This window comes from Heterodontus francisci, chromosome 48 (genome assembly GCF_036365525.1).
Source record: "Heterodontus francisci isolate sHetFra1 chromosome 48, sHetFra1.hap1, whole genome shotgun sequence".
NCBI lineage: Eukaryota > Metazoa > Chordata > Chondrichthyes > Heterodontiformes > Heterodontidae > Heterodontus > Heterodontus francisci.
The window spans coordinates 10,810,473-10,834,025 of record NC_090418.1 but is presented as its reverse complement, the minus strand read 5'-3'; the positions used below and the strand labels follow the sequence as shown (position 1 = coordinate 10,834,025).

The 23,553-nt window shown below is 45.6% G+C and overlaps 2 protein-coding genes across 2 annotated transcripts; both read left to right on the top strand.

Moving 5' to 3' along the window:
- Positions 1 to 55: 55 nt before the first annotated feature.
- On the top strand, positions 56 to 5,059 carry LOC137357444 (zona pellucida sperm-binding protein 3-like). The gene is made up of 10 exons (XM_068023787.1): positions 56 to 202; positions 1,468 to 1,659; positions 2,456 to 2,571; positions 2,645 to 2,748; positions 2,840 to 3,017; positions 3,105 to 3,231; positions 4,364 to 4,452; positions 4,534 to 4,642; positions 4,729 to 4,861; positions 4,941 to 5,059. The coding sequence occupies exons 1-10, from the start codon at positions 56 to 58 to the stop codon at positions 5,057 to 5,059; spliced, it is 1,314 nt and encodes a 437-aa protein (XP_067879888.1).
- Positions 5,060 to 16,198: 11,139 nt separating this feature from the next.
- Positions 16,199 to 19,062, top strand: LOC137357443 (zona pellucida sperm-binding protein 3-like). The gene is made up of 9 exons (XM_068023786.1): positions 16,199 to 16,600; positions 17,507 to 17,622; positions 17,699 to 17,802; positions 17,894 to 18,071; positions 18,159 to 18,285; positions 18,367 to 18,455; positions 18,538 to 18,659; positions 18,731 to 18,865; positions 18,944 to 19,062. The coding sequence occupies exons 1-9, from the start codon at positions 16,199 to 16,201 to the stop codon at positions 19,060 to 19,062; spliced, it is 1,392 nt and encodes a 463-aa protein (XP_067879887.1).
- The last annotated feature ends 4,491 nt before the right edge of the window (positions 19,063 to 23,553 follow it).

Below are 23,553 nucleotides of genomic sequence, written 5' to 3'. Positions count from 1 at the left end.
TTTCAGTCCCAGGTTCCTGAGCATTGGCCACCCTGTGAGGAGAAGAGAAGTGGACATGTCAGAGGATCCCCTTGTGGCGTTGCTCCTGGGCCTGGCCAAGGGGGCCATTAACAGGTCCGTCCAGCGCCCGGTCAAGTGGACCCGTCCCCCAGAGAGCTGCCCTCTTCCACGGTTACGGCCATGCCCGAGTGCCCCTGGAGAGGCATGTCGGTACCCCTGAGGCCTTCCGCGACTGCTGGCACTTATAACTTGGCAGGTTTCTTGGGTGAAGGGGAGACGATGAATAATTTCAAAAGGAAATTGGATGGGCACTTTCAGAGCTATAGGGATAGCCCAGGGAATGGGACTGGGTTGCTCTACAGAGAGCCAGCATGCACCCTATGGGCTGAATGGCCCCCTTCTGTGCCATTATGACTCTTAAAAGTACTTCAACAATGAGTACCAGATTATAAAGGGGTACATGTGATTTCAGTGATTCTGATTGGTGATATAATCCTCTAAAAATTAGTAAAAAGCAGTAGAAGTGTTTGTGAGGTTGCAACCCCTGAAAAGGGGGGCTCCTTAACATTTAGCTACATTTTAACCCCACTCTGCTAATCTTTCGATGCCTGGATGAGAGGGGTGGGGGTTTGCAAGTTGAAGGATCTTCTTGTCTGCATCTGGACCTGCCCTAAAACAGCAATTTGTAGATCCAGGACTGGTGGGCCCCATGGGGGCTAGGCGGGAGAGGGGAGGGAGTCTCCCTGCCTGCCTCTGTTCTGCAGTTTTACCTGTGCTTGGATGTCCCTGGAGAGGGGGAATGCCTCCAATGACTGGTGGGCACTGCAAGGTGTGGAGTGTCTTGCAGACATCAAGAATAACATTCTGATTAAGGTGAGAGGAAATCCTTATGATTTTGCTCAAACGTGATGCTTATTTTGGCAAATTTTCAGTCTGATTGAACCATCTCATATTTGTGGTGCCCGGTGAGGTATACTTGTTGTGATGACCATAGAGTAACCATATAACCAAGAAAATGCCCATTCAGATAATAATCCCATTGGATCAGGGCAAATTCTTTAATGAGTCCCTGTGTGGAGAGGACCCACCCAGCAATAAATCCATGGGTTCTGTCATTGGGTGTAAATTGTGGAGATTGGGGCTGGTTAATTGGCTCAATGTTGCTGCTTCTGGGATCATTGGTGTCAGGTGACTGCAGGTTGTGTGTATAAAAGGAGCTGGTTGGTGGGTGAAGGGATGGTTGAGTTGTTTGGTATCATGGGGGATTTTGTAATGAGGGGTTTGTTCCTAGTGCTGGTGTTAGTTGGAGTTGTCTGTTGCTCTGATACTTGGCAACAGTTTCGAGACCAGAGGTTTCCATGGACAATAGTAAAAGCCACCCCTGTGCCTCAGAGAGTCTCTCCAACTGGGTCTCCCTTTGGTTCCCATTTCCATGTGTCTGAGGGTCGAAGTGTGTTTCCACTGCAGACTGTGATGGTGCAGTGTGGAGAGCAGAACCTGCTGGTCAGGGTCCAGATGGATTTATTTGGAACCAGGCACCTGATTAAAGCTGCTGACCTGACCCTGGGGACAGCAGGTTGTCGGCCGACCAGGATCTACTCTCAGAACCACACTGTCCTCTTTGACTATGGGCTCCATGACTGTGGCAGCAGATTGCAGGTAATGAGTCCTTGACTCTTGTTCTAAGTCTGGTGTGTAAGTTTTCCACTCTCTCCTTTTCAATACTTAGTGAAATGTTATTATTAAATCTGGTCTTGTCCCTTTATAAAACCTCAAACTTTATTTCAATTAATATATTGTGTCTTGATGTAGGTATTGTAACCTTGATATTGGTTTGGTACCTTTTTTTCCCCCGGTTCCTTCAAGCTTTTCATTGTGTGTTTTGTGGCTTCTCAACTTGAATTCAAGTTTTAAGTAAGTTAATCTGACTCTTTTATTTGAGCAAAAATTTGGATTAAATGAGATGTGGTGCTCTTGAAGGGAGCTCCATGCTTAATTTCCCTATGATCATACTTGGATTAAATGAAGTGCAAAACTAGCCTGTTCATTGTTCCTAATTTTGAACAAGAGATTTCTTCCTTTATTTAAAGTGAAGCCATTCTTTCATTCAGTCACACTTCTACTCATTATGCTCTCCAGGTTAACTGCTGAAGTAGCACAATTTGGATTTATGAAATCAGTCTGTTAAACTACTGCAGTGTGATTGGCCATTCAATAACATTGTTTGTTCTTTGCCTAAAAATCTCTTGCTTTCATATGCCCAAATAAGCATAATCATCTCCAGTGTAAGATTTTCAACTGAATGAATCTATTTCCTTGGTCCTAAATAGCTGACCCTAGTTCTAAATTTTCTAGCCAGATGAAGTTTCTTTTCAACTTACTGTCAAGTCCTGTAAGTTTTTCTCCAACAATCTGAATCATCTGAATGTTAATTTCTTAACTTGATTTCTTTCAGATGGCTGGAGATTTCCTGGTCTACACCACCCACCTCAACCACACCCCCCAGTATCATGGATCTGTCATTGTGAGAACAAATGGAGCTGTCATTCCCATTGAGTGTCATTATTTTAGGTAAGTTGAGTGAATTTAGTTTTCAATCTAATTCAAGTTCTGATATCCTAGCATAACTCTCCTATCCTTCCAGGAAGGACAATGTGAGCAGTAACCCCATCAAGCCCACCTGGATCCCATTCAGCTCCACCAAGTCTGGAGAAGGGCATCTGTCATTCTCACTGCGCCTAATGAATGGTATGTGATGGGTGGATGGGGAGTGATTTCCTGTACTCACCCACTGGGAGTTGTACCCACTGTCTCTAACCCTTGTCGTCTTGTACTTCAGATGACTGGCTTACAGAGCGCACCTCGACTGTCTACTACCTGGGTGACCTCATTCACATTGAGGCCTCTGTTTCAATGACCAACCACATGCCCCTGAAGCTCTACATTGACCGCTGTGTAGCTACATTGAGCCCAGACAAGGATTCCACCCTGAGATACAGCATCATTGACTACAATGGGTAAGGAGCTCTCTGCTTTCTCCAGCTGCTCCCATCTCCATGGCTTCACTTGATTCCCTTCATGTCCCTTTTTGAATCTTTCTCCAGTTGCCTCCTGGACAGCAAAGCTGAGGACTCCTTTTCAACCTTCGTGTTGCCAAGAGACGAGCGTGAGCTGGACAAGATCCAGTTTGACCTGGATGCTTTCCGCTTCTTTGGAGATGACCGTTCCTTGGTAAGAGGAAGCTGATCATTACACAGTACTGCACATTCAGGTCAACTTGTCCATGCTGACTACGTGTCTCTTAAACTGCCCTCCTCTCTCCTAACATGAGCTCCTATTCCTTCCTTCAAGTGGTTCTTTAGATTCCCTTAAGTAGCATCTGTGATTTTTCCTTAACTACTTTGTGGCATTGAGTTCCACTCTATATAAGGATAAAGCTTTCCTGAATTTGTGATCTGGTATTTAGTGACTTATTAATGACCCCTAGTTCTGGTCTCCAAATGCAGCATCTTGTCTACATCTACCCTTTTTCATTGAAGACTTCTTGGGTCACTGTAGCCTTTTGAGTCCCAGTCTGTTAATTCTTTCCTAATGGATGTAAGCTTGGTTTTGGTCTGATCCTAAGTGGGGTTTTTGGCACTGTCCAGTTCTTCACCCTTTCCCTAATTCAGAACCTGAACTGTTCCTCGTATTCCCTCTATTAAGAAAATGAAGGTTAATGTTGGACAGAGAACAACCCTTCTCTGTAGAGGTGATGTAACAGTCATATTGTAATGGGCTTCAGAAGAAACTAGCAGCACCAAGAATGCTAGCTCGAGAGGCTTGTGTTTAGTTGACCTTATCCAGACACTCAATCTTGATAACCTAACTATGCCACTACAACAATACACAACACTTCATAGTTTAACAAAAGGTTCTAGACCACTTCTTTGCTTACCAATTCTAACTCTTTGACTTTTTTTTTTTTAATTGGCCTTATTAACTTCCACTAAGTGGTCTGTTCCCAGTCCCTCAGCCACTTATAATCTGGGAAGATTGGCCTCAGGATAAAATGTATGTCCTTGTGCTTAATGATACTGGAGCAATTGCACATCCATTTTGCAAGTTTTTCATCTTGTACTTTGTTATATTCTCCTCTAACTATAACATAAATTTGTCTGCAAATTTTACAAATGCAGTCTATTCGAAGTTCCAGTCACTTGTACAAAGTCCCAGCATCAGTCCTTGAACCTGCTTTCCTTCATATTTCAATTTAATTTTTTAATTTTGTCCATTCTGATTAACAAATTAACAGGTTAACAAATTGGCTACTTGCCGCAATGTTGGGAGGGAGTCAATAAATTTGTGTTGAATGTGTCCTCAGATTTTCATCACCTGTCACCTGAAAGTTGCTCCAGTGGATCGGAGAGACTCCATGAACAAAGCTTGTACTTTCCAAAAGATACAGAATGTGTAAGTTGACTTTCTGACTCCTTCAGGGTGTTGTATGGAGAAGTGATTAACAACCTGGTTGATCAACTGTTTCTTGTTTAGCTGGACCCCATTGGAGGAATCTAACCATGACATTTGTGCCTGTTGCCATGTGGGTAACTGTGGTGCCACAAGGGAGTTCCGATTTCCTTCCAGAGGAAGGAGGGATCTTGTACCTGAAGCTGGTAGGACTTTAATCCTTTAGATGTGGGAGATCTCCCTTTATCCCCTCTAACTGGCATGTTTGATATTGCAGAGAGTGAAGCTGGATTGAAGTGGGAGGGTGAGGCCTCACTTGGACCCCTGGTCATTCTGGATACTGAGGTGACTGACCTGGCAATGGAGTCCCTGAATGAGGTTGAGCGAAGGCTGCAGGAGAGATCTCCAGGTGGTGAGTTGGCTGACTGCTAGTTTCCATTTTCCCTTCAGTGTTTCCTTCACTAACCATTGGTTTCTCGTTGCTTTTGTAGGTGTGGAGTCTGAGGTGGTCCTAATTGTGGCCCTGACTGTGACAGCTGTCTGTCTGATCTCTGCTTCATTGATAGCCTTGTTCCAGTACAGGAATCGCAAGCAAACTCTCATCAACTAGTTATCAAATGATCAATAAAGCAGTAGTTGTATCCTGTGCCTAGTAACTGATTTGTCACTTTATATTCTGTGGGTTGGAGACAGTGTAAAATACTGTTTAGCACTTGGTAATGTTCCATCAGTTAGTCATAGTCAGTCATACAGCACAGAAACAGGCCCTTTGGCCCATCCTGTCTGTGCCAGCCATCAAGCACCTACCTATCAAGGAAACTAGTGGAATAATGGCTGCTAATAGTTTACCTAGGAGATGTTTGGATGGTGTCTATGGCAACTGCACAGGCCTCACATGCAGTTCAGTGAAGTCTAGTTGTGTGCAGTTCTCCTGAATTAGTGCAGACTGGATCCAAACTATTCTCTTTAGTTTTGTGTAGCTGCTATACTCGTACTAGAAATTCCCAAACTTCTAGTTTGGGGTCAACTGCTAAAAGCAACTTCTATGACACTCAAATGACCCCAGGTTATAGCAGGAAGTGACTTTCAGCTGACCTTCCAGGAATGCTTCCAATGGAATCCCATCCCCCTTCAACAGGTAGGAGCATTGACTCACTAGGTCTAGTATCTTGGAGCTGGCTGCATGGACTAGGGTAGGAGTGAGCTTGTAGCATTTCACCTGCAGGTTGACTGGGAACAACTGGGAGCTCAGTGCTTGGATCTCAATTCCCTAGGGTGTAGGGTACAGCTGAACCCTTGTGAATCAAATGATGGCAGAACATAGGATTTGAACTGGTTGGATTCTTAGAGGGAGGAGGAAGGAAAGGAGCTGCTAACTCTGTGCTTTGCAGCCTCCAAGGGAGGGGAAAAATATAGTTTAATCTCCTGCACGGAGTTCTTTACAGCCCTTGCTCGTGTCTGTCTGGGTTTGGACTCAGAACAAGGTGAGCTTTTAATGGACCCCCTCCCAATCCCACCAGTCCCGAGTGGGGCCTCTATGCTTGGTGGGAGAACAGAAGGATATCTGCATTCTTGTACTGACTAAAATGGCTGAGACCCCCCCATAATGAATGAAGACAAAGAATATAATTTGGGATGGGATTTGCAACTTTTTTTCCCCCTCACTCCAGCACACGGTGGTTGAAGCTCAGACAATGTGGCCTACAGGTGGGCTGACTTTTTTTCTCTCTGGCTTCCTCTTACCCAGTCTGACCACTGCTTACTTTGATACTTTTTTTTTTTTTTTGATGCTGTTTACAGCTGGCCTCAAAGTTTTACATTCCAAAGAAAGTAACTTGGAAAGTATGACCTTTAAAATCTGAAATAAAACTTCCTTTTCTAGGTCCAGTTTAAAAAATAACCCAGATCCATATTACTTTGTACAGCAGTCTTGCTGAAATAAACTCAGTGATGTCTAACAGCTGTGTTTTCACCCCAAGCACAGAACCAATTGTCTCCTTGTCACATTATTCCTGACTCCATAGTCTCAGCTGAGACTGTCATTTTTAGTAATTTTTAACTGTTTCCCTGTGCCTCCAGTCTGAGGGTTTTCATCAAATGGACTCTTGTTGCTCCTAGCATTGCTCTAGGTGTGAATTGTTCTATTATGGGCTGTTTACTGCATTGTGCTAAAGCAATCTCCCAGTGCATGTCACCAACTCCAAGTCACAGGCCATAACTAGGCCCCAAAGTACACATGTAACTTGCACTGGGATCACAATAGCAGAGTGGTGTAGCATTGTAAATATTGAATCTCTGGTTTTATTTAATTTAAACAGATCGACACACACCTGGTTTGAGTCATGACTTCACAGAAGGTTACTTTGCCCATGCTGGTTCTCAATCGGATCAGTCTCATTTCTCCACCCGAGCCCTGCGTTTGTTTTTCCTCAAACGCCCAACCGGTTTCATTTTGGAATCATTACTGTTCTCTGCTTCCACTACCTTTTGGCTACATGTTGCAGGTCACTCCAACTCTGTTATCAGAAGAAAGTCTTACTCACAGCCCCTGCATCTCCTGCCAAAAGCCTTTAAATCTGTGACTCCTAGTCCTTCTACCATCAGCTTTTCTTTGTTTACCTTATCTAATCCTGTCGTCATCAGCTTGTACACCTCTATCAAATTTCCCTCAACCTCCTTTGCTCTGAGAACAACCCTAGCTTCTCTAACCTAATCTTGTAGCTAAAATTCCTCATTCTTGGAACCATTTTGGTAAATCTCCTTTGTACCCCTCAAGATTCCCTCTCATCTTTCCTAAAGTGTGGTGACCAGACATGAATGCAGTATTCTAGTTGTGGCTTAACCAGAGCTTTATAAAGGCTCAGCATAACTTCCCTGATTTTTGTACTCAATGCCCTGTTAGACAGGTGGTGTGGGTGCCTGCCACTTTCACCATCAACCAATGGCAGTATTTTTAGAAAAGTGTTTAGGATCAAAAACAGACATGACAGGTTTTCTTGTAGGTTTTAAAGCAATGTTATCTATTTAACAATACCCAAAAATGTTCACAACCTCACCCACTTGCACATTCACACACAGGCGTGCACACACCAAAAGTTGAGTGGGATGTAATTAAAGTCCAATTATTGTAAAGAGAGTTCACTTTTAAACCTTGATTTTTCCAGGTGGAATATTTAACAACATTGCAGACCTGGAAATTACTCATCTTGAAATTGAAGAAATGCTGGAGACTCCTTTGGTTAAAATTCAGTCTGAAGTTCATGGTGGAAGTCCTGGTTCAATTTCTCAGATGGGGAGTTTTTAAGGTTACTTTGCAATCTCTTTGCCTCAGTAACTGAAAGATGGTGCTGGCAGGACTCCTTGTTTAGCAAGCTTGACCTTGCAGCAGCTCTGGCTGGAATGGCTTTCTGTCTCCTCTCAGAAGTTACTTTTGTAACCTTAAAATAAGTATCAGGTTTTGGTTTCAGTCAGGTGATTCAAGATGGTCTCCCCTGGGGTGTTCATGCAATGTCCCAGGATGTGGGGACCATTGTTACATAATATGTGGTCCAATAGGTGTTATTTCACACCTATTATCTTGGCCTTGGCTTTGGAGTCAGTCTGTCTGCAAAAGTCTTTGCTCGCCCAATTTTTGACAGTAGGAATCATTAATGTGGAATGGGCTGTTTTACATATCGATGTGCCTCCTCAAGGCGATTCCAGACGTTAATAGTGGTGCCACCTTCAACAGATAAACATGTTTATTGACAGTACAGGAGTGGATCACATGACTCCCCTCCATGTTGCCAGGTAGTAGTGTCCATTTTCCTGTAGCTTAGTTCAACAGTTTACATTTATTTCATTATTCCTCCAGTTCATTTCATATTTCATCACCATTCCCTCTGTGACCATGGCATGTATTAATGAAGCCCAAGCTCCCATACGTTTTGCTAATTATTTACTCAATATGTCCTGCCACCTTCAAAGATCTATACAAATGAAACCCCAGATCCCTCTATCTTTTGAACTCTGCCATTTAGACTATATTATCTCTCTATCGCTTCTGCCAAAATGCATCACCTCACACTTCCCTATCATATTCCATCTGCCACTTATCTGACCATTCCACTAGCCTATCTATGTCCTGTAGCAATCGATTGGCATCGTCCCTCACTGCACCATACCGCCAAGTTTGCTATCATCGGCAAACTTTGAAATTTTACTCTGTATTGTAATCTGAGTCACGTCAACATATATCAAAAATGCAGTGATCCTCACACTGAATGTTAGGGAACACCACTGTCCACCATCCTCCAGTCCGAAAAACAACCGTGTGACTCAACTTGCTGTTTTCTGTTCTAAAGCCAATTTTTATTCAAGCTGACACTGACCCTCCTATGCCATGTTAATCAGCCTTTTATGTGGTACTTTATCAAATGCTTTCTTAAAATCCATCTCGACAACATTCATTGCATTCCCTTCATCAACCTTCTCATTAACCAGTGATCGAGATGGTCAGAAAAGCCAACTAATTGCATTCACACCAACGATTATCTTTCTCTTCGCAAAGTGGCTGCATCCGAGTGGAAGATAACAAACCTTCAGAAGACAACAGTTGGGCAAAACCCAAAAAGTTTCCTCAAATTGTAGAGTGGTGATGGGGAGGGGGGTACTTGGGGGAGTGGGAGCTGGGACAGTGGTGGGGGCAGGATAAACATTTCCGACTTGCTGACTTAATGTGCGTGCAAGAGCATCGATAAATAAAATCAATCGTGTCTGTGTAATGGTTTTCTAGGGTGCACAGCTGAACTGGTGTAACACTGTCGGCAGAGAAAGGGACGTGGACCCAGAAAGAAGGAGCTCTCGGATTCTTTCCCCCCGCACCCCACCTCCCAAGCTGTGCTGGACCTCACTTGGAGATGTGTGGTTCTCTCCTCGGAAACATGGGGCAATTCCCAAATACATATTAGTGATAAATATCTTGCATTATTCATTAAAACATGTCCACTCAGAGCGAGAGTTTATTCAACCTTCTTAATATAAATTTTATTCTTGTCGACGTGAGGGACCTCAGTGTTGGAGAATGACACGTTCCAATTGGAGCTGGAGTGTCAAAATGAACCACTCCCAGGACAGGTACAGCACGGGGTTAGATACAGAGTAAAGCTCCCTCTACACTGTCCCCATCAAACACTCCCAGGACAGGTACAGCACGGGGGTTAGATACAGAGTAAAGCTCCCTCTACACTGTCCCCATCAAACACTCCCAGGACAGGTACAGCACGGGGTTAGATACAGAGTAAAGCTCCCTCTACACTGTCCCCATCAAACACTCCCACAACAGGTACAGCACAGGGTTAGATACAGAGTAAAGCTCCCTCTACACTGTCCCCATCAAACACTCCCAGGACAGGTACAGCACGGGGTTAGATACAGAGTAAAGCTCCCTCTACACTGTCCCCATCAAACACTCCCAGGACAGGTACAGCACGGGGTTAGATACAGAGTAAAGCTCCCTCTACACTGTCCCCATCAAACACTCCCACAACAGGTACAGCACGGGGTTAGATACAGAGTAAAGCTCCCTCTACACTGTCCCCATCAAACACCCCCAGGACAGGTACAGCACGGGGTTAGATACAGAGTAAAGCTCCCTCTACACTGTCCCCATCAAACACTCCCACAACAGGTACAGCACAGGGTTAGATACAGAGTAAAGCTCCCTCTACACTGTTCACATCAAACACTCCCAGGACAGATACAGCACGGGGTTAGATACAGAGTAAAGTTCCCTCTACACTGTCCCCATCAAACACTCCCAGGACAGGTACAGCACGGGGTTAGATACAGAGTAAAGCTCCCTCTACACTGTCCCCATCAAACACTCCCAGGACAGGTACAGCACGGGGTTAGATACAGAGTAAAGCTCCCACGACACTGTCCCCATCAAACACGAAAAAAAAACGGGGTTAGATACAGAGTAAAGTTCCCTCTACACTGTCCCCATCAAACACTCCCAGGACAGGTACAGCATAGGGTTAGATACAGAGTAAAGCTCCCTCTACATTGTCCCCATCAAACACTCCCAGGACAGGTACAGCATAGGGTTAGATACAGAGTAAAGCTCCCCTACACTCTACAATGGGTGGCACAGTGGTGCAGTGGTTCGCACCGCAGCCTCACAGCTCTAGCGACCCGGGTTCAATTCTGGGTACTTCCTGTATGGAGTTTGCAAGTTCTCCCTGTGTCTGCGTGGGTTTCCTCCCACATGCCAAAGACTTGCAGGTTGATAGGTAAATTGGCCATTATAAATTGCCCCGAGTATAGGTAAGTGGTAGGGAAATATAGGGACAGGTGGGGATGTGGTAGGAATATGGAATTAGTGTAGGATTAGTATAAATAGGTGGTTGATGGTCGGCACAGACTCGGTGGGCCGAAGGGCCTGTTTCAGTGCTGTATCTCTAAAACTAAAAACTAAAAAACTAAAACTAAAAAATTACACTGTCCCCATCAAACACTCCCAAGACAGATACAGCACAGGTTTGACAGAGAGTGTAATTTTTTTTATATTCATTCATGGGATGTGTGTGTCGCTGGCCAGGCCAGCATTTACTGCCCATTCCTAATTGCCCTTGAGAAGGTGGTGGTGAGCTGCCTTCTTGAACTGCTGCAGTCCATGTGAGGTAGGTACACCCACAGTGCTGTTAGGAAGGGAGTTCCAGGATTTTGACCCAACAACAGTGAAGGAACGGCGATATAGTTCCAAGTCAGGATGGTGTGTGGCTTGGAGGGGAACTTGCAGATGCTGCTGTTCCCATCCATATGCTGCCCTTGTCCTTCTCGGTGGTAGAGGTCACGAGTTTGGAAGGTGCTAGTGAAAGAGCCTTAGTAAGTTGCTGCATCTTGTAGATGGTACACACTGCTGTCACTGTCTATCAGTGATGGAGGGATTGCATGTTTATGGTGAGGGATTGGGTGCTGATCAAATGGGCTGCTTTGTCCTGGATGGTGTTGAGTGTTGTTTCAAATGCACTCATCCAGGCAAGTGGAGAGTATTCCATCACACTCCTGACTTATGTCTTGTAGGTGATGGACAGGGTTTGCGGAGTCAGGAGGTGAGCTACTTGCCGCAGAATTCCCAGCCTCTGACCGTCTTTGGTTTCCACAGTATTTATGTGGCTGGTCCAGTTCAGTTTCTGGTCAATGGCGAGCCCCAGGATGTTGATTGTGGGGGATTCAGCAATGGCAATGCCATTGAACATCGAGGGGAGATGGTTAGATTCTCTCTTGTTGAGATGATCATTGTCTGGCACTTGTGTGGCATGGATATTACTTGCCACTTAGCAGCCTAAGCCTGAATGTTGTCCAGTTCTTTCTCCATGTGGGCACGGACTCTTTCAGTATCAGAGAAGTTATGAATGGGACTGAACACTAAACAATCATCAGCAAACACCCTTACTTCTGACCTTATGTTGGAGGGTAGGTCATTGATGAAGCAGCTGAAGATGGTTGGGCCTAGGACACTACCCTGAGGAACACCTGCAGTGATGTCCTGGGGCTAAGACGATTGGCCTCCAATAAACACAACCATCTTCCTTTCTGCCTGGTGTGACTTTAACCAGTGGAAATTTTTCTTCCTGATTCCCATTGACTTCCATTTTGCTAGGGCCCCTTGATGCCACACACAGCCAAATGCTGCCTTGATGTCAAGGGCAGTTATTCTCACCTCACCTCTGGAATTCAGCTCTTTTGTCCATCTCTGGACCAAGGCTTCATTGAGGTCTGGAACTGAATGGCCCTAACTCAGCATCGGTGTGTATGTTGCTGCTGAGTAAGTGCCGCTTGATAGCACTGTCGATGACACCTTCTATCACTTTGCTGATGGTTGAGAGCAGACCGATGGGGTGGTAATTGGCCGGATTGGATTTGTCCTGCTTTTTGTGAACAGGACATACCTGGACAATTTTCTGCAGTGTCAGGGCCGAATGGCCTACTCCTGCTCCTATTTCTTCTGGTCTCATGATCTATAATGCACTGCCTGAGAGTGAGGTGGAGACAAATACCCCTGACGGGGTATATCCAAGGATGTTATGGGAAGCAAGGGATGAAATTGCAGAGCCGCTGGCAATGATCTTTTCATCTTCTCTGTTGACGGGGGTGGTACCAGGTGATTGGAGGGTGGCAAATGTTGTGCCCCTGTTCAAGAAAGGGAATAGAAACAACCCTGGGAATTACAGGCCAGTTAGTCTTACTTCGGTGGTAGGCAAGTTGATGGAAAAGGTGCTGAGGGATAGGATTTCTGAGCATCTGGAAAGACACTGCTTGATTCGGGACAGTCAGCACGGTTTTGTGAGGGGTAGGTCTTGCCTCACAAGTCTGATTGAATTCTTTGAGCAGGTGACCAAGCAAGTGGATGAGGGTAAACCAGTGGATGTGGTGTACATGGATTTTAGTAAGGCATTTGATAAGGTCCCCCATGGTAGACTTATGGAGAAAGTCAGGAGGCATGGGATAGTGGGGAATGTGGCCAGTTGGATTAAGAATTGGCTAACTGATAGAAGGCAGAGAGTGGTCTTAGATGGTAAATACTCAGCCTGGAGCCCAGTTACCAGTGGCGTGCCACAGGGATCAGTTCTGGGTCCTCTCCTGTTTGTGATTTTTATTAACGACTTAGATGAGGAAGTCGAAGGGTGGGTCAGTAAATTTGCAGATGATACAAAGGTTGGTGGAGTTGTGGATACCGAGGAGGGCTATTGTCGTCTGCAAAGGGACTTGGATAGGTTGCAGTGCTGGGCTGAAAAGTGGCAGATGGAGTTTAACCCTGAAAAGTGTGAGGTCGTCCATTTTGGAAGGACAAACACGAATGCAAAATACTGGGTTAACGGTAGGGTTCTTGGGCATGTGGAGGAGCAGAGAGACCTTGGGGTCTATGTGCATAGATCGTTGAAGGTTGCAACTCAAGTGGATAGGGCTGTGAAGAAGGCATATGGGGTGTTAGCGTTCATTAGCAGAGGGATTGAATTTAAGAGCCGTGAGGTGATGATGCAGCTGTACAGGACCTTGGTAAGGCCTCATTTGGAGTACTGTGTGCAGTTCTGGTCGCCTCATTTTAGGAAGGATGTGGAAGCCTTGGAGAGGGTGCAGAGGAGATTTACCAGGATGTTGCCTGGAATGGAGAATAAGTCTTACGAGGAAAGGCTGAACATTCTAGGCCTCTTCTCATTAGAACGGAGAAGGATGAGGGGTGACATGATAGAGGTTTATAAGATGATCAGGGGAATAGATAGGGTAGACAGTCAGAAACTTTTTCCCCGGGTGGAGCAAAGCGTTACAAGGGGTCATAAATTTAAGGTGAAGGGTGGGAGATATAAGGGGGATGTCAGGGGAAGGTTCTTTACCCAGAGAGTGGTCGGGGCATGGAATGCCTTGCCTGGGGAAGTTGTTGAGTCAGAAACTTTAGGGACTTTCAAACGGCTTTTAGATAGGTATATGGATAAAGGAGAATGATGGGGTATAGATTAAATTGTCCTTGACAGAGGACAAAGGATCGGCACAACATCGTGGGCCGAAGGGCCTGTTCTGTGCTGTATTTTTCTATGTTCTATGTTCTAAATTCAATCATGGCTTTCAAAAGGGATTGGATAATTATCTAAATAGAACAAAACTGCAGGGCTACAGCTAACAGGTGGGAGAGTGGACTTGCTGAGTGCTCTTGCAGAGAGCTGGCATTGAGACGATGGGCCAAATGGCCTCCTTCTGTGCTGTAACCATTCTATGGGTAGGCTCCTGTGTTGTAGCTGTACTGGAAGAGCTTGGCTAAGGGTGTGGCTAGTTCTGGAGCACAAATCTTCAGCACTGCAGCTGGGATGTTGTCAGGGCCCATAGCTTTTGCTGTATCCAGTGCCTTCAGCTATTTCTCGAGATCACGCGGAGGGAATCGATTTTTCTGAAGACTGGTATCTGTGACATCAGGAGGAGGCCGAGATGGATCCTCCACTCTGCATTGCTGGCTGAAGATGGTTGCAAATGCTTTAGACTTTTCTTTTGCATTGGTGTGCTGGGCTCCGCCATCATTGAGGATGGAGATGTTTTTGGAGCCTTCTCCTCCTCTTAGTTGTTTAATTCTCCACCACCATTCACGATTGGATGTGGCAAGGCTGCAGAGCTTAGATCTGATCCGTTGGTTGCGGGATTGCTTTGCTCAGTCTGTAGCATGCTGCTTCTGCTGTTTAGCATGTACGTAGCCCTGTGTTGTAGCTTGACCAGGTTGGCACCTCATTTTTAGGTATGTCTGGTGCTGCTCCAACCATCCTAGTTGGTCCCCCAACTAGATGGTAATGTTAGAGTGGGGGATATGCCGGCCCATGAGTTTACAGATTGTGGTTGAATAAAATTCTGCTGCTGATGATGGTCCACAGTATCTCAAGGATGCCCAGTTTTGAGGTGCAAGGTCTGTTCTAAATCTATCCCATTTAGCACTGTGGTACTTCCACACAACACGATGGAGGGTATCCTCAGTGTGAAGACAGGACTTCATCTCCACAAGGACTGTGCGGTGGTCACTCCTACCAATACAATCATGGACAGATGCATCTGCAATAGATAGATTGGTGAGGACAAGGTCAAGTAGGTTTTTCCCTCTTATTGCTTCTCACCACCTGCTGCGGGCTTAATCTGGCAGATATGTCCTTCAGGACTCGGCCAGCTTGGTCAGTAGTGATGTTACTGAGCCACTCTTGGTGATGGACAGTGATGTCTCTCGCCCTGAGTATATTCAGTGCTTTTTCCAAGTGGTGTCCAACATGGAGGAGTAGTGATTCATCAGCTGAGGGGAGGGCAGTAGTTGGTAATAAGCAGGACATTTCCTTGCCCATGTTTGGCCTGATGCCATGGACACTTCATGGGGTTTGGTGTCAATGCTGAGGACACCCAAGGTAGGATTCAAAGTCATGTCATAAGGATTAGTCCGGATCTCTGGATTACTAGTTCAGTGATATCAGCACTATGTTAACATCACCTTACACTGCGTGAAGCTTCGGTGACCTGTGGGGAACCTGAGGAAACCCCTATATTACTCTTTAAGGGAGATGCTCCTCGCCTGTGGCTCGACACCAGGCCCACACCCCTGACCTTTGGCCTCTCGGTACAGAGCAGCGTCAGGCAAGCTCGCAGAACATCTCATGACTCTGCTCCTGGGCCAAACGTAACCATCGATTGACTGTCTCAGGGTTGGTGTTTCTCTGGCTCACTGACTCTCCTTTGTGGTCCTGGTTGTGCCTTGGTGCCCCTGGAGATGGGGCATGTAGTGCCCCACTGGTCCACTCGAGAGGCTAATCGACACCAGTAATAATATTATAATTTAGCATTTTGAGTTTTCTTCTGTCTTGTTTGCGTTCCTTTAAAGAGGGGACCAGATGGAAATTTGTTCCTCTATTGATGACACTGGGGAACTAAGTTATGTCACCTTCATGAATCATTAACAAAGCCACGTTAGAATTATTAATGGTTCCCTTAAAATGAGAAGTTGTGGAGCTGACATCTGTCAGGTGACACTGGAGAAACTCAGAGTCACTCCTATTGGTCCAAATAAAATAGGCCCTCCTGGCAATAAATCCATGAGTTCTGTCATTGGGTGTAAATTGTGGAGATTGGGGCTGGTTAATTGGCTCAATGTTGCTGCTTCTGGGATCATTGGTGTCAGGTGACTGCAGGTTGTGTGTATAAAAGGAGCTGGTTGGTGGGTGAAGGGATGGTTGAGTTGTTTGGTATCATGGGGGATTTTGTAATGAGGGGTTTGTTCCCAGTGCTGGTGTTAGTTGGAGTTGTCTGTTGCTCTGATACTTGGCAACAGTTTCGAGACCAGAGGTTTCCATGGGGAAGAGTAAAAGCCACCCCTGTGCCTCAGAGAGTCCCTCCAACTGGGTCTCCCTTTGGTTCCCATTTCCGTGTGTCTGAGGGTCGAAGTGTGTCTCCACTGCAGACTGTGACGGTGCAGTGTGGAGAGCAGAACCTGCTGGTCAGGGTCCAGATGGATTTATTTGGAACCAGGCACCTGATTAAAGCTGCTGACCTGACCCTGGGGACAGCAGGTTGTCAGCCGACCAGGATCTACTCTCAGAACCACACTGTCCTCTTTGACTATGGGCTCCATGAGTGTGGCAGCAGATTGCAGGTAATGTGAGTCATTGACTCTTGTTCTAAGCTTGGTGGGGAACAATCTACCCACCCTTTCCAACACTTGGTGAAATGTTATTGATGGAGAGGTGATGTCTGTCTCCTGCTTTTTAAATCCTTAATCTTAATTTCAACTGTGCAGTGTACCTTTGTTTTATCTGGTGTCCTCTATTCTCTACCAACTTGATTTCAAGATGAATGGGGTTGTTTCCACTTGCTATTTCCATGTTTTTCTTTTGTATATGTCTTGTGGATTTTCAGTTATTGCCCCTCATCTGGTTTATTCAACTTTTGTTAGTATATTCAATTCTAATAGCTGTGTTAAAGATGGGAAATGGAATAAGAACTGAGTTCGTGCATGAAAGGGACACTCTAATTTTCCTAATTTCCCTGTCAAAATACAAACATGCTTGGATTAAATTATGAAACTGATTTGTTGTATCAATTTGATTTTGACTTAAAATGAAACTGTTCTTTCATGAGTCACTCAATTTTTGTTTGTAATCTCTTTACTTAAACTGTTGAGACTGTAAGCAGATTGGGGGGAGTTGGTGCTCGGCCCCTGGAGCATGCTTGGCCATTCAATAACATCTGAGGTAATTTTTTGACACTAACTATGCTTTTCCACCCAATCTCCATGTCCCTTGATTCCCTTTGCCCCAAAACCTGCCTGTCTTTAATACATACAACAGCTGAGCATAAAATTCCACAAGGTTGGAAAGATGCCAGAAGTTTTCAACCTGCTGAAGAAATTTCTTTGACCCCTTGCCTGACACTGACCTAGTCTAGCCACTCCAACTAGGGAAAATGGAACCCCCCAGCATCTACCCTGACATTCCCTGTAGGACTTATTTCCTTTCACTGAGCAGAATGATCTTCAATTCCTTTCCCTGATATCTTTCAGATGGCTGGAGATTTCCTGGTCTACACCACCCACCTGAACCACACCCCCCAGTATCATGGATCTGTCATTGTGAGAACAAATGGAGCTGTCATTCCCATTGAGTGTCATTATTTTAGGTAAGTTGAGTGAATTTAGTTTTCAATCTAATTCAAGTTCTGATGTTATCCTAGCATAACTCTCCTATCCTTCCAGGAAGGGCAATGTGAGCAGTAACCCCATCAAGCCCACCTGGATCCCATTCAGCTCCACCAAGTCTGGAGAAGGGCATCTGTCATTCTCACTGCGCCTCATGAATGGTATGTGATGGGTGGATGGGGAGTGATTTCCTGTACTCACCCACTGGGAGTTGTACCCACTGTCTCCAACCCTTGTCCTCTTGTACTTCAGATGACTGGCTTACAGAGCGCACCTCGACTGTCTACTACCTGGGTGACCTCATTCACATTGAGGCCTCTGTTTCAATGACCAACCACATGCCCCTGAAGCTCTACATTGACCGCTGTGTAGCTACATTGAGCCCAGACAAGGATTCCACCCCGAGATACAGCATCATTGACTACAATGGGTAAGGAGCTCTCTGCTTTCTCCAGCTGCTCCTATCTCAATGGCTTCACTTGATTCACTTTATGTCCCTTTTTGAATCTTTCTCCAGTTGCCTCCTGGACAGCAAAGCTGAGGACTCCTTTTCAACCTTCGTGTTGCCAAGAGACGAGCGTGAGCTGGACAAGCTCCGGTTTGACCTGGATGCTTTCCGCTTCTTTGGAGATGACCGTTCCTTGGTAAGAGGAAGCTGATCATTGGGGTCTCCACATTGGGAGGGAGTCACTAAATTAATGACTTGTGTTGAATTTATCTGTCAGATTTTCATCACCTGTCACCTGAAAGTTGCTCCAGTGGATCGGAGAGATTCCATGAACAAAGCTTGTACTTTCCAGAAGATGCAGAATGTGTAAGTTCCCACACTAGAATTTTCTAGTGAGGAGAAAAGGTGATGCACAACCTGGTTGATCAGCTGTTTCTCTCTCGTTTAGTTGGACCCCATTGGAGGAATCCAACAATGACACTTGTGCCTGTTGCCATGTGGGTAACTGTGGTGTGACAAGGGAGTTCCAATTTTCTTCCAGAGGCAGGAGGGATCTCTTACCTGAAGCTGGTAAGACATTGATCCTTGAGATGTGGGAGATTTCCCTTTATCCCCACTAACTGGCATGTTTGATATTGCAGAGAGTGAAGCTGGATTGAAGTGGGAGGGTGAGGCCTCACTTGGACCCCTGGTCATTTTGGATACTGAGGTGACTGACCTGGCAACAGAGTCCCTGAATGAGGTTGAGCCAAGGCTGCAGGAGAGGTCTCCAGGTGGTGAGTTGGCTGACTGTTAGTTTCCATTTTCCCTTCAGTGTTTCCTTCACTAACCATTGGTTTCTCATTGCTTTGTAGGTGTGGAGTCTGAGGTGGTTCTGATTGTGGCCCTGACTGTGACAGCTGTCTGTCTGATCTCTGCTTCATTGATAGCCTTGTTCCTGTACAGGAAACACAAGCAAACTCTAATCAACTAGTTATCAAATGATCAATAAAAGTGATTACTTGTATCTTGCAGCTGATTTGTCTCTGTCCTCCATCTGGAATAGCTCTATATATGTACAGAACTCTGCTTCCTGAATCTTAGTGGCAGTTGGTCTAATTCACCAGGATGTTGCCTGGGCTGGAGCATTTCAGCTATGAAGAGACTGAGGCTAGGGTTGTTTCTCTTGGAGCAGAGAAGGATGAGGGGGACCATGATTGAGGTCTACAACATTGAGGGGCGTTGATAGGTTAGATAGGAGGGAACTTATTTTCCCTTGGTGGAGGGGTCAATAACCAGGGGGCCTAGATTTAAGGTGAGGGCATTTGAGGTACTATATTTTCAACCCAGAGGGTGGTTAGAATCTGGAATACACTGCCTGAAGGGATGGTCGAGGCAGGTACCCTCAACATTGAACTATTTAGATGAGCACTGGATGACCTACAAGGTGATGGGCCAAGTACTGGAAATTGGGACTAGAATAGTTAGGTGCCTGATGGCTGGCCCAGACATGATGGGCTGAAGGGCCTGTTTCTGTGCTGTATGGCTTGAATTGTAGTGAAATTAACACTCCTTGAAGTGGCAGCTCCTGCAATTCAGTCTTGATCTCCAGTGTGCAGGAGGTGTATTTGCAGATGTAGGGACTTCTTCGGCTGGATGGAGCTAGTGTTTTTATTTGGGCTGCTTCCTTCATGGTTTTTTGCACCCCAGCCTCCCTGGAGAGGGGGCAAACTGTCTATTGATAAATTTTAAAGTTTGCTGCAACCATTGGGCACAAGTGTAGCCCAGTGAACATGATTTTAATTTGGTCAGTATAATTTGCCCTTAAATGTTTTAATCACCAATTCTGAGCATCCAGTAACAAAGCTGTCTATTGTGGGGACTAGTATAGTTCCAACTAAGTGATCTGGGAGCTAGCGAGAGGTATCCAAAAAAGATTGACTGTTTAGTCACTAAGGCTGTCTAGATCTCCCATGGAGTTTGAGGGCTTTCAATAATTGTCTTGACTTTATTGGGGGGAATGAGCAGTGGGGATCAAGAGTAGATCATCCAGTTGGCAGTGTGGCCTGTTCTGGTCCTTGGGAATCTGATTCTGGTGCCTGAATTTGTTTGCCTTGGATAGACAACTCTCTTGCACAAGTTTACAGATGAGAGCAGAAAGTTGCCTCGAGCATAAATTGAGGAGTGGGCAAAACTGAGTCATCAATACAGGAATTTGGACTCGAGCAAGAAAAAAAATCTTGTCGAGAAGAACTAGGATCTGAGTCAACAGCAATCTAGGATATGATGCCTCCTCTCAATCGGAGGAATGTGACATTTCAGTTTTCCAGACTCTCATCTGGATTTCTGTAGAGTTTTGAACATCAAAGAATCAACTGGTTCTGAGGGGATTAACCAGACTGAATACTGGAGCTTGAAGCAAGTTCTTGTGTAGAAGACAGGGATGATCTGATTGAGGTGCTTTAGTGTTGGTAGAGTAGGTGTCAGGAAGCTGATTCCAAGGGGAATTGAGAATAAGGGAACCTGAACTTGAGTCAGGCCATTGAGGAGTGAAATTGGAACACTTAATCACACAAGGTAGGACAAATCTTAATCTCCTTCCTCCTGCCTTGCAACCTCTTGGAGATTAAGTACATGTCCATTGTCATCTCAGTACCATTAACATCAGTTTCAATGTGCAGTTCATGGGTCTATCTGACCTAGTGGGGCTGAATGGCCTCCTCCATTTCCCAAGTTACTCCCATGGTGCTGTGGTCATTGAGTCCCAAAAGGCTCCAATTTCAGTTAATCTTTCCCATTGGGAACCAATTGCCCTAAAACTAAATGGGGTTGAAATTGGGTGGAGTTACAAACTTGATCCGAAAGGGAATTTCTCCAACTGTGGTCTGAAGACTCTAGTACAGGGAAGAAATACATTTTTTCTTAGTAGATTGTGTTGTAAGTCCAGTTCAGCCTCAGCTGCCAGCGAGCAGGGTGGAGTTGCTGGTTAATGAATGGAATTTGAGGCAGGGACTGGTGGCAATGAAATTGGTTTCTCCCACTTTTAATTGGAGGAAATTTCAGCTCATCTGGTATTAGATATCATAAGCATTTGTCAAATTTATATAGTTGAAGGGTGGTGGTGAGATAGAGCTGGATATTGTCCACATAGATGTGGAACTAGACTTTTGGATAATCCTGGCGAGGCAAGGTGGGGAGGAGGGGTGTTGCTGAGGATAAATCCTTGGCATACACCAGCAGTAATGGTGCTGAGGCAGGTAGAGAATCCATTGCAGGTGATTGTCTAGCTATAACTGAATGGACTCTTCTTGCCTGGGTCCAATCAGTAGGATAATGGAGAGATGTTGGGTGTGGTCATCCATGGCAAAGGCTGTGCGTGAGTAAAGGAGGATAAGGAATAGATTAGAGTTGCAACATTCCATTGACTTTGATTTAAAAGTTGTTTTAGTGCAGTGGTCAGGATAGAAACCTGTTTGGAGACATTCAAACATGGAGTTCTAGGAAAGATGGGCACATGTGGGGAGGTGAAATGGTTGAGGATGTTGGAGAGGAAAAGGGAGGTTAGTAATGGAGGTAGATTACAAGAACGAAGAGGTCAGGCTTTTTTGGGGGGGTGGGATGATTTCAGATCTGAAAGGGAGGGGACTGTACTGGAGAAGGGAGTATTATCTCTTAACATGGGGGGGGGCGGTGAAAGGACAGGAGGGTGCGTGGTCCGTATAGAGGGGATAGGGTTGAGGGAACAGAGGTGGGTGGCATAGATGAGTAGTTGGGGGTGGGTCTGTGTGGCAGGGTGATTCTCTAATAAATCAGCATAAGATGCAACTTCCAGGTGTATATATTCTTTTGGGCCTCCTTATCTCGAGAGACAATGGATACGCGCCTGGAGGTGGTCAGTGGTTTGTGAAGCAGCGCCTGGAGTGGCTATAAAGGCCAATTCTGGAGTGACAGGCTCTTCCACAGGTGCTGCAGAGAAATTTGTTTGTTGGGGCTGTTGCACAGTTGGCTCTCCCCTTGCGCCTCTGTCTTTTTTCCTGCCAACTACTAAGTCTCTTCGACTCGCCACAATTTAGCCCTGTCTTTATGGCTGCCCGCCAGCTCTGGCGAATGCTGGCAACTGACTCCCACGACTTGTGATCAATGTCACACGATTTCATGTCGCGTTTGCAGACGTCTTTATAACGGAGACATGGACGGCCGGTGGGTCTGATACCAGTGGCGAGCTCGCTGTACAATGTGTCTTTGGGGATCCTGCCATCTTCCATGCGGCTCACATGGCCAAGCCATCTCAAGCGCCGCTGACTCAGTAGTGTGTATAAGCTGGGGATGTTGGCCGCTTCAAGGACTTCTGTGTTGGAGATATAGTCCTGCCACCTGATGCCAAGTATTCTCCGAAGGCAGCGAAGATGGAATGAATTGAGACGTCGCTCTTGGCTGGCATACGTTGTCCAGGCCTCGCTGCCGTAGAGCAAGGTACTGAGGACACAGGCCTGATACACTCGGACTTTTGTGTTCCGTGTCAGTGCGCCATTTTCCCACACTCTCTTGGCCAGTCTGAACATAGCAGTGGAAGCCTTACCCATGCGCTTGTTGATTTCTGCATCTAGAGACAGGTTACTGGTGATAGTTGAGCCTAGGTAGGTGAACTCTTGAACCACTTCCAGAGCGTGGTCGCCAATATTGATGGATGGAGCATTTCTGACATCCTGCCCCATGATGTTCGTTTTCTTGAGGCTGATGGTTAGGCCAAATTCATTGCAGGCAGACGCAAACCTGTCGATGAGACTCTGCAGGCATTCTTCAGTGTGAGATGTTAAAGCAGCATCGTCAGCAAAGAGGAGTTCTCTGATGAGGACTTTCCGTACTTTGGACTTCGCTCTTAGACGGGCAAGGTTGAACAACCTGCCCCCTGATCTTGTGTGGAGCTTCCACAGTGTATATATATTTGGTTCTGAATTAGTAACAGCAAAGGTTACAAGGACACAAATTATATACACACAATCTCCCAAACCCCATATCCACATTTGCAAGTTCATTTAACTTTTGCGCCTTAACATAGCATAAGTGAGCCTCTTCCATCCAGGATGGTATATTTCCATTGCCTTGATAGATAATATGACACTTACTTGTCTTTGCTCGAGTCGCTCTGAACAGGCTCCAGAAGCTGGCCGAGCGCGTCTACCCTGAGGCACAGTGTGGCTTTCGTGCAGAGAGATCGACTATTGACATGCTGTTCTCCCTTCGTCAGATACAGGAGAAATGCCGTGAACAACAGATGCCCCTCTACATTGCTTTCATTGATCTCACCAAAGCCTTTGACCTCGTCAGCAGACGTGCTCTCTTCAGACTACTAGAAAAGATCGGATGTCCACCAAAGCTACTAAGTATCATCACCTCATTCCATGACAATATGAAAAGCACAATTCAACATGGTGGCTCCTCATCAGAGCCCTTTCCTATCCTGAGTGGTGTGAAACAGGGCTGT

Bases quoted from the DNA above. Each gene is read 5' to 3' on its own strand.
- LOC137357444 (XM_068023787.1), top strand. From the start codon at position 56: ATGTCAGAGGATCCCCTTGTGGCGTTGCTCCTGGGCCTGGCCAAGGGG. The intron at 1,660-2,455 runs GTAATGAGTCCT...GATTTCTTTCAG, and splicing joins ACTGTGGCAGCAGATTGCAG to ATGGCTGGAGATTTCCTGGT. The intron at 3,232-4,363 runs GTAAGAGGAAGC...ATGTGTCCTCAG, and splicing joins TTGGAGATGACCGTTCCTTG to ATTTTCATCACCTGTCACCT.
- LOC137357443 (XM_068023786.1), top strand. From the start codon at position 16,199: ATGGGGGATTTTGTAATGAGGGGTTTGTTCCCAGTGCTGGTGTTAGTT. The intron at 17,623-17,698 runs GTAAGTTGAGTG...CTATCCTTCCAG, and splicing joins ATTGAGTGTCATTATTTTAG to GAAGGGCAATGTGAGCAGTA. The intron at 18,660-18,730 runs GTAAGACATTGA...TTGATATTGCAG, and splicing joins GGATCTCTTACCTGAAGCTG to AGAGTGAAGCTGGATTGAAG.